The sequence below is a fragment of the Triticum aestivum genome, chromosome 6A (genome assembly GCF_018294505.1).
Source record: "Triticum aestivum cultivar Chinese Spring chromosome 6A, IWGSC CS RefSeq v2.1, whole genome shotgun sequence".
NCBI classification, from domain to species: Eukaryota; Viridiplantae; Streptophyta; class Magnoliopsida; order Poales; family Poaceae; genus Triticum; species Triticum aestivum.
The window spans coordinates 225,341,122-225,354,579 of record NC_057809.1 but is presented as its reverse complement, the minus strand read 5'-3'; the positions used below and the strand labels follow the sequence as shown (position 1 = coordinate 225,354,579).

The window sequence follows — 13,458 nt, the reverse complement described above, 5'->3', positions numbered from 1 at the left end:
AGGTATCTCTGGGCCCTCTCGGTAATACAACATCACAAGAAGGTTGCAAGAAAAGTGACGAAGGAGTTAGTTACAAGATGATGTATTACGGAACAAGTAAAGAGACTTGACGGTAACAAGATTGAACTAGGTATAGAGATACCGACGATCGAATCTCGGGCAAGTAACATACCAACAGACAAAGGGAATTACGTATGTTCTCATAAAGGTTCAACGATAAAAGATCTTCGTGGAATACGTAGGAATCAATATGGGCATCCAGGTCTTGCTATTGGTTATTGACCGGAGAGGTGTCTCGGTCATGACTACATAATTCCCAAACCCGCAGGGTCGCATTCTTAACGTTCATTGATGCTAGAGTAGTATTGGGATATTTGACGAGTGGTCACCAGATGTTGTTCGGAGTCCCGGATGAGATCTCGTACATCATGAGGAGTCTCGGAATGGTCGAGAGGTAAAGATTTATATATGGGAAGTCATATTTTGGGTTCCGAAAAAAGGTGCAGTTTTTTCGGTATTGTACCAGCAAGCTTTCAGAAGGTTCCGGAGGATTCCGGAAGTCCACAAGTGGGTCCACCACGACCCAAGAGCTAGCATGGGCTGCAGGGAGGCACCCTGACCTTACTGGGCTAGGCGCACCAAGTCCTCAAAAGCCCATGTGGCTAGGGAAGGCAAAAAAGGAAGGAGTCCTATTAGGAATTGGATTGGACTTGGAGTCGAAGTCCTCTTCCCCTTAGCTGCACCCTAGGGCTTGGAGGGGCTGTTTCCCACGCCCCTACACCTATATATAGAGGGGAGGGGAGCCCCAAGAGGACGGACCAAGCCCTTGGCGCCCCTCTCTCTCTCGTTACTCCGTAGTTCCACCGCCTCGTCCCGGCGACGCTTAGCGAAGCACTGTCGATGTTGCACTACCACCATCACCACCATGTTGTCGTGTTGGTTGTGATCCCATCTACTTCTCCTCTCCCACTTGTTGGATCAAGAAGGAGGAGATGTCATTGAGACGCACGTGTGCTAAACTCGGAGGTGCCATCCGTTCGGCACTAGATCGGTTGGATCGTGATCGGATCACAAAGAGTACAACTACATCAACAGCGTTGATAAACGCTTCCGCTTAGCGATCTACAAGGGTATGTAGATGCTCTCCCCTTCTTGTAGCTATGCATCTCCATGGATAGATATAGCGTGTGTGTATAATTTTTTTGTTTTCCATGCAACGTTCCCCAACAACTCTAATGAGTGTATGGCACCTCACAAGAAAAGAGACGAATCACCTAGAAGAAAGAGTAAAAGAGATGAATCACCTCATAGAGAGGAATAGGATTAGAGATGATCGTTATGAACGACAACCTTCTCGAAGAAGCAAGGATTCAGAAAGGAAAGACAAGTCAACCAAGAGCTACTCTAGAAGAAGACATCAAGCTCATGTTGGTGAATTGGTTTATAACTCCGATTCTAACAACCAATCCGAGAGAAGTTGTCATTCCAACTCCAACTATAGTCAAGATGAAGGTGTTTCCAGACTTGCTCTCGTATCCTCCAACTCCAAATGAAGGAATTGGAAGATGCTTCATGGCTAAAGGCCCCAAGGTATCACACCCCGAGTACCTTGGGTTTAATAGCGATGAGGATGATTTGCTAGGTGATGATGACTTGCTTGTTAATAAATCTAGTGATGTAAGCTACAATGAACTTGCTAGTAATCATGATAGTCAAGATGAAACGGATGAAATGCTAAGAGGGATATTGAGTGTTTAACTAAAGAACTAAACACTCTTAAGTTAGCTCATGAAATAACTCAAGAGGATCATAGAGAGCTCCTATGAACTCATGAGAAGCTACGCTTTGAGAAGCTAAATTTAGAGCAACAGCATGAGCATCTAAAAGCTATCAATGATGATCTTCGAAAGAAGAGTTCCTCTTACATTTCCAAACGTCTTGTCTTGTCTACCTTTATGCCACAAGTTAAATCTATGCAAACTAGTAACAAGGGTAAGAAAGGTTCTACCTCTAGTAATAACAATAACAATGCTGAATCTAATGTTGTTACTTCTAGTAGTTCTATTGATTCCACTAATGATTCTCTTAGCCAAGTTAGACTTGAGCAAGAAAACAATTTATTGAAAGGAATTATAGAAAATGGTGTCTACAAGAGCCATGTCGGGAGTAAGCAATTTGATGAGATTGTTCGCAAGCAAGGAAGGCACTGGAAGAACCAAGGTGTTGGTTTTGAACGGAAGTTCAATGCCAATGGAGTTGAGTGGGAAGAAGATCAATACCCCAAGATGAAGTTTGTTCCTCAAGAAGAGAAGTATGATCCTACTTCTTTCAAGGGGACATAGGCTCAAGATGATCTTCCACCACAAGACCACAATCTAAAAGGCAAGGACAAGCTTCAACAAGAGATTGACTTATTTGAAGAACCACCTCAAGTCTTGGTCAAGTGGGTTCCCAAGACTTCATCAAGTTCTACTTCATCAAGTACAACTACAACTCCGAAGATTTCCACCAAGTTGATATGGGTGCCAAGGAAGAAGAACTAGAGAGTTCTTGAGGGTGACTCCGCCAACAAACTTCACTCATACTCATTCATGGCAAGAACTTGTGCAACCAACTTCAACATCATGCACTAGTTCATGGAGTCACAAAACATCTTGTTGGTAAGTCAAGGGACAAGGTATTTAATGACCCACAAGTATAGGGGATCAATTGTAGTCCTTTCGATATGTGAGAGTGTCGAACCCAACGAGGAGCATAAGAAAATGATAAGCGGCTTTCAGCAAGGTATTTCATGCAAGCACTAAAAGTAACGGTAACAGATAGTTTTGTAGTAAGATAATTCATAGCAAGTAACAAGTAACAATGGTAACAATGTGCAGCAAGGTGGCCCAATCCTTTTTATAGCAAAGGACAAGCTGGAAATTTCTCTTATATAAAGCAAGGTACTCTCGAGGGCACATGGGAATTGTCGTCTAGTCACGTTCATCATGTTTAGTTGATTTGCATTAGTTACTTTGATAATTTGATATGTGGGTGAACCGGTGCTTGGATATTGTTCTTACTTGAACAAGCAACCCACTTACGATTACCCCCACTCACAAGCATCCACGACTACGAAAGAAGAATTAAGATAAATCTAACCATACATGAAACATATGGATCCAAATCAGTCCCTTACGGAACAATGCATAAACTAGGGTTTAAGCTTCTATCACTCTAGCTACCCGTCATCTAATTATTACTCCACAATGCCTTCCCTTATGCCTAAGTATGGTGAAGTGTCATTTAGTCAACGTTCACATGACACCACTAAAGGAAGCAACAACATACATATCATCAAAATATCGAACGAATACCAACATCACATGATTAATTATGACAAGACTTCTCTCTTGTCCTCAAGAACAAACGTAAATACTCACAAATCATACTTATGTTCAAGATCAAAGGTATAATGAATATTCTTGAGGATCTGAACACTTAATCTTCCACCAAGTAAACCAACTAGCATCAACTACAAGATGTAATCAACACTACTAGCAACCCACAAGTACCAATCTGAGGTTTGGGGACAAAGATTGAATACAAGAGATGAAGTAGGGTTTGAGATGAGATGGTGTTGGTGAAGATGTTGATGAAGATTGGTCCTCCCATGATGAGATGATCGTTGGTGATGTCGATGGCTTCAATTTCCCCCTCCCGGAGGGAAGTTTCCCCGGCGGAATCGCTCCGCTAGAGACCAAAAGTGCTCCTGCCCAGGTTCTGCCTTGAGATGGCGGCGCTTTGTCCCGAAAGTATTCTTTTTTTTCTAGGGCAAATGGCCACGTACAATAGAAGATGGGCACCCGAGGCCCGACAAGGGGGCCACAGGCTCATAAGGCGCGCCCCTTGAGCTTGTCGCTCCCTGGTGGCCCCCTCCTGGTATTTTTTCCGCCAATATTTTTTATATATTCCAAAATAATTCTCCCTAAATTTTTAGGTCATTTGGAGTTGTGCGGAATAGCTATCTCTGCTGTAGCCTTTTCCGGTCCAGAATTCCAGCTGCCAGCAATCTCCCTCTTCATGTGGAACTTGCAAAATAAGAGAGAAAAGGCATAAGAATTGCATCATAAAGTGAAATAAAAATCCAAAACATAATAAATAACAGTAGGAAAACATGATGCAAAATGGACGTATCAACCCCCCCCCCCCAAACTTAGACCTAGCTTGTCCTCAAGCGAAAGCCGAAATCGATAGTCATCACGAAATAGCTAAGCATCAAACTAGGATAGGTAAAGATAATAAAAGTGATGGTGATACGATACCGGGGCACCTCCCCCAAAGTTGGAACAAGCCAAGGGTGGTGTCCATACTCATGTACTCAAGTGTCTTTCTTCGGTGATGGTGGTGATGAGGTGGTAGGCTTTTCCTTCAGCTTCAATAAGTACCCCAAATTGTTGTAAATCCTTCGAAGAGCATGGTTTTGTTCCTCCAGTACGATGACCTCATGAGTAAGCGATGTATTCTGGGCACAAATTGCTTCAAAGATCTTTATTGTATCAATTTAAAATGGAGAGAGATTATGATAAAGGGTTTGCAGGACGTCTCCCTATTTTGTAGCCTCTTCTGTGGGCATGGGTTGGTTTCCTTCTTCATGGGTCCGTCTTCCCATGACCTCCTTAGCTTGCTCCCGCTCGATGGTGTCATCCACTCTGGACGACTACTCGTAATATGCTTTGCTGAAAGGACGTTTGCCCAATGAAGGTTGCACGATCCGGTGCTTGGTACGGAGCCTTCGAGGAGCCATGGCGATCTAGATCTGTTAGAAAAATAGGCCGAAACAAGAACATAGGAGAAACTTGCGATGAAGTGTCCAAAAGAGCGAGGAGTATATATAATGATTTTTTGTGCAGGACAAGTAATCTGGGAGAAAACATAGTCGGGAAAGTCCACGAGGGAGCCACAGGCTCGGGAGGCGTCGATACGTCTCCAACGTATCTATATTTTTTGATTGTTCTATAATATTATAGTATCAATCTTGGATTTTTATATGCAAATATATATCATTTTTTGGGGACTAATCTATTAACCTAGTGTCCAGTGCTAGTTGCTGTTTTTTGCTTGTTTCTGGCTTTTCAAGAAATCAATATTTACCCAGCAATTCAGTCCGTCGAGGGGCCTGCGACAGGGGGATCCGGCGTCCCCATACTTATTTGCTATTTGCGCAGAAGGTTTGTCAACTCTCCTTCACGAGGGCGAACGGAGTGGGCAGATTAGTGGCATCAAGGTCTGCAGCAGGGCACCGGTAGTGTCACATCTTTTCTTTGCGGACGATTCGATGTTACTTATGAAGGCAAATCAGGAGGAAGCTGTGGCTATGAGGAACATTCTGGAGTTGTATGAAAATTGCTCGGGGCAATGTATTAACACTGAAAAATCTGCAGTGATGTTCAGCCCTAACACTAAAGCATGTGACAGAGACCGGGTGAAAGGAGCTTTGCAGATCGTGAGCGAGAACTGGAATGAGAAATATCTTGGGCTGCCGGTACATGTGGGGAAATCCAAGAGGAAAGCCTTTGCGTATATTAAGGGAGCTATGGCCGGACGTATGTACGGGTGGCTAGAGAAGTTGATAGCGAAGACCGGGAAAGAAACTCTCGTGAAAGCTGTTGCTCAGGCTATTCCAACCTTTGCCATGTCTTGTTTCTATCTCACTAAAACGGTTTGCCAAGAGTTGAGCTCGCTAATGGGGTCCTACTGGTGGAGGCAGCAGGATAAGGAGAACACAATCCACTGGATTAGTTGGGATAAACTAACAAAATCCAAAGCTCAAGGCGGTCTAGGGTTCAGAGATATGCACGGCTTCAATATTGCCATGTTGTCAAAGCAAATTTGGAGGATGATTGAGCATCCGGATTCTCTCTGTGCCCAAATTCTGAAAGCACGCTATTTTTCGGACTCCCATGTGCTTCAGGCGGAGCCAAAGGACGGCATCTCCTACTCGTGGCGAAGCCTTCTCCATGGGGTGCAGCTTGTGCGGGAGGGATATGTCTGGCGGATTGGTGATGGCACTAATATCAAGCTCTGGACTGAGCCTTGGTTGCCGAGGCCGTGGGCAAGGAAAGTAATCACGCCACGGGGTGGAAACATCCTGGAGTATGTTTGTGATTTGATCAGCCCAATAACAGGCAGCTGGGATGAGCAACTAGTCTGGGACACCTTTTGGCATGTTGATGCGGAGTGTATCTTGCAGATTCCAATCCGGGAGGGGGTGCAGGACTTTATTGCATGGCAGTTTGACCCCAAAGGACAACACTCGGTGAAAAGTGCATACAAATTACACACGCAGCTGGAGAGGATGGCACAAGATGGAGGAGCAGGCAGCAGCACTACGGTGCTGGGCAACTTGGATGCGTGCCAAGATGACTCATGGAAACGCATATGGAAGCTCCCCTGCCCCAGGAACATACAAATGTTTGCATGGCGCGTTAAACATGAGTCGTTGGCGCTGCGAACAAACTTGGCAAGGAGGGGTGTACCAATTGAAGATACTGCGTGTTTGTTCTGTGGACGGGCAGCAGAAGATGGAGCACATCTATTCATAAAATGTAAGGTGGTGAAAGATCTGTGGAGGGCCTGTCATTGGAAGAAGAGAGGAGGAAGATGGAGGACATAACATCAGTACATGAAATGATGAATTATTTGTGGAGAATCGATGAGCAGAAAAGAATACACATACTCACCGCCTGGTGGTTGTGGTGGAGCAATCGCAATAAACTTAGGGAGGGCGATCTTTCCTGGTCCGCGGAGGAGGTGGCGCGGCGCACTCGCAGCTTATCTCTAGAATACCAGGAGATCTTCTCCAAGAACCTCGGAAAACAGTGTGACACTAGATGGAGACCGCCTCAGGAGGACATGGTTAAAATAAATGTCGATGGCTCGGTAGTGCCTGGGGAACATCATGCAGGTTGGGGTGTGGTGGCGAGGGACTCGGAGGGTACTGTCATTTGTGCTCGTGCAGGTCGTCAGGAACATGTAGGAGATGCTTTTGGTGCAGAGATCTATGCCATGGCTCATGGTGTTGCATTGGCGGCCGATCTTGGTATGACGAGGGTGATATTTGAAACCGACTCCCAGCTTGCTGCGGATGCAATGGACCTGAGAAGGGCAGACTCGTCGGCCTACTCGACAGTCATCGAGGACATCAAACTCCAACTGAAACTTTGGTTTTCTCGTCATGTAATAGCGTCATGTAGGAGAGGGGCCAATTTTGTTGCCCATGAGCTCGCTACTCTGGGTCGTTTGTGTGAGGTAGAACACTCAATGCAGTGGGATGATGCTGTACCTGCCACGATAATGGCTTGTGTCCAGGGCGATTTGCCTGGACACCGTTAATGTTAAAGCTTTGCTTTACTTCAAAAAAAAAGAAATCAATATCAAACGGAGAAAAAACTTTGGATTAATTTTTCCTAGACCAAAAGAGACCTTAGAAGGTTCGGGAGAAGACCTGACGAGCCACGAATGAGCAACAAGCTCGGGAGGCGCGCCCCCAGGGAGGGGGGGGGGTGGGGGGAGAGCCCCAGGCTTGTGGGCCCCTCGTGGCACCTCTTGACCTAATTCCGCCTCTATAAATTCTCAAATATTCCCCTAACATCAGAGAGCCATCCGAAATATTTTTTCCGCCGCCGCAAGTTTATGTTCTCACGAGATCCCATCTGGCCGGAGGGGGAATCGATCACGGAGGGGCTCTACATCAACCTTGATGCCCTTGCGATGATGTGTGAGTAGTTCACCATAGCCCTACGGGCCCATAGCTAGCAGCTAGATGATTTCTCTCTCTTTGATCTTTAATACAATGTTCTTCTCGATGTAACATCTTTTCCGTATCCCCACAAAAAAAATACCTTGTGTGTGTAGGGGGAACTCATTCCTGCTTGAGTAATGCAATGGTTTTATCCTAAAAAAAGGAATAATCCATATATATGAAGAAAAATCCTAAGGTCCAAGAGGCACTTCCTGATGAAAAAAAGAAAAAGAAAAAAAGGAATAAACCCTTTTCGTTTTGCTCATTCTCCCGTGCACCACTTTATAAAGGCCTCCGGAGCCAGTTCCGCGTTGGACTTGACCTCGCGCCGCCTCCGTTTTTCCTCTCCCCACCTCCCTCCCCCTCTAAACCAGCACCAGAAGCAGCGCTCCTAGGGTTTGCTCCTGCCACAAACCCTACCACCAGATTGCCCCGATTCCGGCAGAGGTAATCCATCGGCCCCTCGCGCCCTCTCCCCGGCCGCGGGCTAGTATTTCCTTTCCGCTTCGTGTGGGCGCTCAGATTCCGCTGGTTGTTGCAGGCGGCGGCTGCGAGCTGGTGGCATGGCGGGGTACCCGGAGGACAACCAGCACGCCATGAACGGGTACGAGGATGAGGTCGAAGAAGTGGAGGAGGTCGACGAGGAGGGCCGCCCGGGGCGGAGGGGGCGGCGAGATGGGGGCGATGGTGGCGGCTATGGCGACGCCGGTGGGGATGACGGGAGGGCTGGGGGCGGTGACTCGTCGGGGTAAGTGATTGGAACTATTGTTTTTTGTTTGTCTTGGATTCGACGAGTGTTTGTGTATACTGATGCTTGGAGTCTTTGCAGGAAGATTTTCGTCGGAGGCGTTGCATGGGAGACAACTGAAGGTATAAGACGGCTCTTGTTCTTTCTTTCTACTTCATTCATGTCTAGGGCTGTTACATTCGTTCAAAGGCCAATCTTTAATTGTCCAGCCTTCGTTAGATTCTTCATCTTGATAGAAAATCTGAAGAGAAAATTAGCTAAGACATGCCGTTCATCTCAGTGTTAGAAGTAGTGTTTTTTTAATACACTGCTGCAATTTTTCTAATGGCAGATCCGCGGATGTTAAGATATCCAGAAGTGGTCAATTCTTGTTTTACATTTTGAGGATTTGTGTAGCTATGACAGATTGATCCTATTCATATGCTTTTTGGGGGGGTTGCACGTTTTGGTAATATCGTAGGTAATGCAAATTACTTCAATAATGTGTGTGGTTGGAATGTGTACCTATTAATCTTTTGTCAACCAGCTAACAGGAAAAAGTGATGTCTCGGTAAACGTGTTGTAAAACTTTCATGTGCATACTGGTCCAGTTGTTTGTACTTAGAAACAGTTTTGGTTCTTAACATCTCGCAAAGGATAGCTGTTTATACTTTGTTTTGCACTGTTGCTTTCAGGTTTCATTATAGTTGGGTTATTGCATTTGTTTGTAATCCCATCCTAACAGAAAATTCTTTTATTTGTCTTCCGTTGTGAATTATATTAGCTCGATCACTTTTGCTTGAGGGGTTAGTCCTGGTATTTGGTTTGAGAGAAACATCGCAAACGTAAAGGTAATGGAGTTACCAGCACGCCAGTACCGTAGACGTAAACGAACGAAACTCAAACTTGTTTGGTAGCGGACTGTAACGTAATCAATTCGTCTTCAGAAAAGAAAAAAACTAACAAATCTCAAAGGAGCAGCCACGGCAGGGCTCTCTCTGGGTCTTGCATGGTCGTGATTGCTGATGCAGAGGGGTGCCACACGGGGACGTCGCTGATGCAGTGGGAAGTCTGGTGGACCACGGACACCAGGGGCTTGTCGGCGACCGCGGCAAGCAGCACGCCCAGCGGCGATGCCCTGTAGACGTTGTCGTCGCCAATGAACTCCTCGGAAGAACAGGAATGGCGGGCACCTCGTGTTGCTGAGCTTGGCGACGGCGATGTCCATGTCGGCCTCCACGAAAACCACGCCCTTACCGGCGCAGTCCACCACCAGCTTCCGGCCGGCCTCCTCGTGCAGCCAGCCAGCCAGCATGTACTAGTGCACCAACGCCTCTGCCGTGGCGCTGGCTGAGCCGTCGACGGCAACATGTCCAGTGATGGCGGACATGACTTAGGCGGCGGCGCGTGGGATGGTAGCATGTGGTGCGGGAGAGGTGAGATCAGATTATTACTGTGTTCGTGGCGCTTCATGCGGAGGCCACAGAGCAAACGGGAGAAGCATCGTGCGATGGTTTCAGATTACACGTCATATTGGGCGTAATGAGATTACAACTAGGCTGGGACCTGATACCGCGTTATCTCATTACAGCCGGGTCGATCCAAACAAGATTCATCGTTATCCCTTACCAGCGTAAACAGATGATGTTACAAATTGGTGAACCAAACACCTTCCTAGTTTTTGCAAACTAATACTTGAACCACTTATGAATCATGTCTTGTCTAATTTTTAGTTTTGTTTAATATAAGACTATGGTATGTTATACAGAAGATCAACAAATCTGTGGTCAGTGCATTTAACCGTATCTATCTGCATCCTGTCTTAGGTTTATATTGTTATTGATAGCTTACATATATTTGGATGAAAGATGCTCGGGCAAGAACAACTCTCTTTCATCTTTGCATCTCCTTTATTTCTTCTTTATTAGTTATGTTAGAAATTTTCACTCTCTCATGTTGCACAGTACTCCTTCCTTTCCGGTTTATAGGGCTTATCTCAAAATTTTAGTTTTTCCATTTTATAAGGCTCAATTTGGTTGTTCCCCATCACATGTTCAGACTTCAAGGTGCATTAAATCATTGCATGCAAGTATTAAGAGAAAACTGACCAATGCATGCACTTTATGCATGCATGCATTGCAATTAATGCATTCGTAAACATAATTTTTTGAGGAAAACGAGAGCATTAATTGGGTACTTTTGCAAACTACAAAAAATATTCCACCACTCATCATCTACCTTGGTTGGTGAGATTTTTGAATTGAGCCTTATAAACCAGAAAGGAGGGAGTAGTCTCCTTTGAATTCAGTTATATGGATTTGGTTCATGCATTAATATACTGATAGTTCTTAAACGAAGGTAGGAATGAGTCAGTTTTTAAGAACAGGTTTTTTCTAGTACTGTTTGTGTGTCTATTGGTGCTCTTGGTTTCTGAGTAGGTTAGCTATTGTTACTGCTTTTATATGAAACGTTTCTACCTTGTTACAAACACTGCTATTTCTTCAATACTCCCTGGTTTCTTTTTATCAATCAAGTTAATTTTCTTTCCCCAATTGACAATTGTGTATGGTTTATTTGTTTGTATGTAGAATCATTCTCCAAGCATTTTGGGAAGTATGGGGCTATAACTGATTCTGTAATTATGAAGGACAAGCATACTAAGATGCCTCGTGGATTTGGATTTGTTACATTTTCTGATCCATCTGTAATAGACAAGGTTTTGGAGGATGAACACAATATAGATGGAAGAACGGTAGGATATCTTAATCTAGATTGGCCGTTATGTGGGACCTCAGTGTAAATTTTATTCTTAGTTAATAGTTGCACAGTTGATTTGGAGCGTTCAGCTTCTCTGTATCTCTCTCAACTTATGAACTATTCAGGTTGAAGTCAAAAGGACAGTCCCGAGGGAAGAAATGTCCTCAAAAGATGGCCCCAAGACAAGAAAGATCTTTGTTGGTGGGCTACCTTCGACACTAACCGAAGGTATTCGTTGCAAATCACCAATCTTGAACCTATTTCGGTTATGGTAAAACTTACAAGCTTTGTAATTTCAGATGATTTGAGGGATCACTTCTCCTCGTATGGCAACGTGGTTGAACATCAGATAATGGTGGATCACAGCACTGGGCGTTCAAGAGGTTTTGGTTTTGTCACTTTTGAAAGTGAGGATTCTGTTGAAAGGGTCATATCTGAGGGAAGAATGCGTGATCTTGGTGGGAAGCAGGTCTGTATTTTCTCCCATTTCCAAATCTTTTTATTCAGTAGTACTTCCTGAGCTCCATTATCTTAATACTCCCTCCGTTCCATAAACGACAAGAATTATGGAATGGTGGGAGTAGCAAATATGTATGGTAGGGATAGTAGAGATAAACGAGCATGAGGATTTCTGCACCCATCTGATTGTGCTCCAAAGTGGTCTAAAAGCTTCTGATTGTGTTTCATCTTCTTGTGGTTATTTCTGCCACTGTATTGCACATGTCCTTTTTGTATTTAGACATTTTTATGCATTGCTGGTATTTTCTTGCCGTGCCAGATGGATTGGAAACTTTTATCTCAGATGCATCTACTTGCTGATAGAAGATTATTTGTTTTACCCTCAAATTAAGCTGCTAGCTTGATATGCTTTTAGTTGACAATCAGAGTAATTTTCTTCGCAGGTTGAAATAAAGAAGGCTGAACCAAAGAAACATGGAGGTGATCACAGTAGCAATGGGAGATCTAGTCACTCTGGTGGTGGTGGTTACCGTAGTTCTTACCGTAGTGGTGGAGCTGCTGCTAGTGGTGGCAGTAGCAGCGGCGGCGGCGGCGGTGGTGGCTATGGCTATGGTGCTGGTCATCGATCTGCTGCTGCAGGAAGTTATTATGATAGCACGGGATATGGTTATGGTAGAGGAGGCTATGGCGCCGCCGCCGCTGCTGCCGCCTATGGAGGCAATGCTGGATATGGATCTGGTTTTGGTGGTGGCTATGGTGGCTCTATGTACGGTGGTGCTTATGGTGCATACGGAGCATATGGAGGCGGTGCCTATGGTGTGGGTGCTTACGGAGGCGGTGCCTATGGTGCGGGTGCTTACGGTGGCGGCGCCTATGGTGGCGGCGCTCCTGGTGGCTACGGTGCTGGTGGATATGGTAGTTATGGGGGAGCAGGAGCAGGAGCAGGGGCGGGGGGTGCTGCAGGTGGTGGTGGGAGTGCAGGTGGTCGGGGCTCTAGCAGGTACCATCCCTATGGGAAATGAGTGTAAACCCCTGTGGTTTTTTCTAGGATGCAATAAGCGCACTCATCTCCATGGGATCTCCTAGAAGTTGGGCATTCATCTTGAGTTACCTAATCAGAGGCATCAGAACATTTTTGGTTTTGTTGAATTAAAGTCGTAACCGGGGACAAGTGTAATCTTTGTTGCTGAGCCTGCCCGTAGTTTGGTGTAGCGGCTACAGATTAAAGCTGTGTTGTATTCTTTAGTTTCTATATGCAGAGCGTTAGGAGACCCTGAAAACAAAGCCTTTCGTGTTAGGAACAGTATTGGTTTGATAGAACTATATTTGTGCTGTAAGAGATCGTCTTTGCAAGCAGCTAGCTGTTGCCATCTGAGCTTATATGCAGGGAAGCCTTTAAATTGTTTGGTTTATGCTTCTGGCGGGCTGTTTGATGCATTTTGATGTGGTAGGTTATGTATATAGTCATTGCTAATCTTCGGAACCCAGGAATGCGTTCTGGGTGTAAAGGAAAATGATTTTATGACTTGTGGCACTGATAATGTTTGCAAATTTGATTATCGTTGATATATCGTCTGGTAACATTTGCCCCTGTTCTGTCGACTTGTTTTCACTCTGAAAAAGCATTTCCAACGGCCAACTCAAAATGTCCTGTTTATTTTTTACAATGGCATTTGATGGTGCCATGAGCCGTGTTGTGTTTTTGGCAATTGGTTCTCTAAGGCCTTGTATA

The 13,458-nt window shown here is 45.1% G+C and overlaps 1 protein-coding gene across 1 annotated transcript; it reads left to right on the top strand.

The window, feature by feature from the left end:
• The first annotated feature begins 8,076 nt into the window (after positions 1 to 8,076).
• On the top strand, positions 8,077 to 13,138 carry LOC123127335 (heterogeneous nuclear ribonucleoprotein A0). Its single transcript, XM_044546986.1, has 7 exons — positions 8,077 to 8,230; positions 8,325 to 8,531; positions 8,613 to 8,653; positions 11,099 to 11,262; positions 11,393 to 11,495; positions 11,567 to 11,736; positions 12,170 to 13,138. Exons 2-7 carry the CDS (start codon positions 8,347 to 8,349, stop codon positions 12,746 to 12,748), a joined length of 1,242 nt encoding a protein of 413 aa, XP_044402921.1. The 5' UTR covers positions 8,077 to 8,230; positions 8,325 to 8,346; the 3' UTR covers positions 12,749 to 13,138.
• The last annotated feature ends 320 nt before the right edge of the window (positions 13,139 to 13,458 follow it).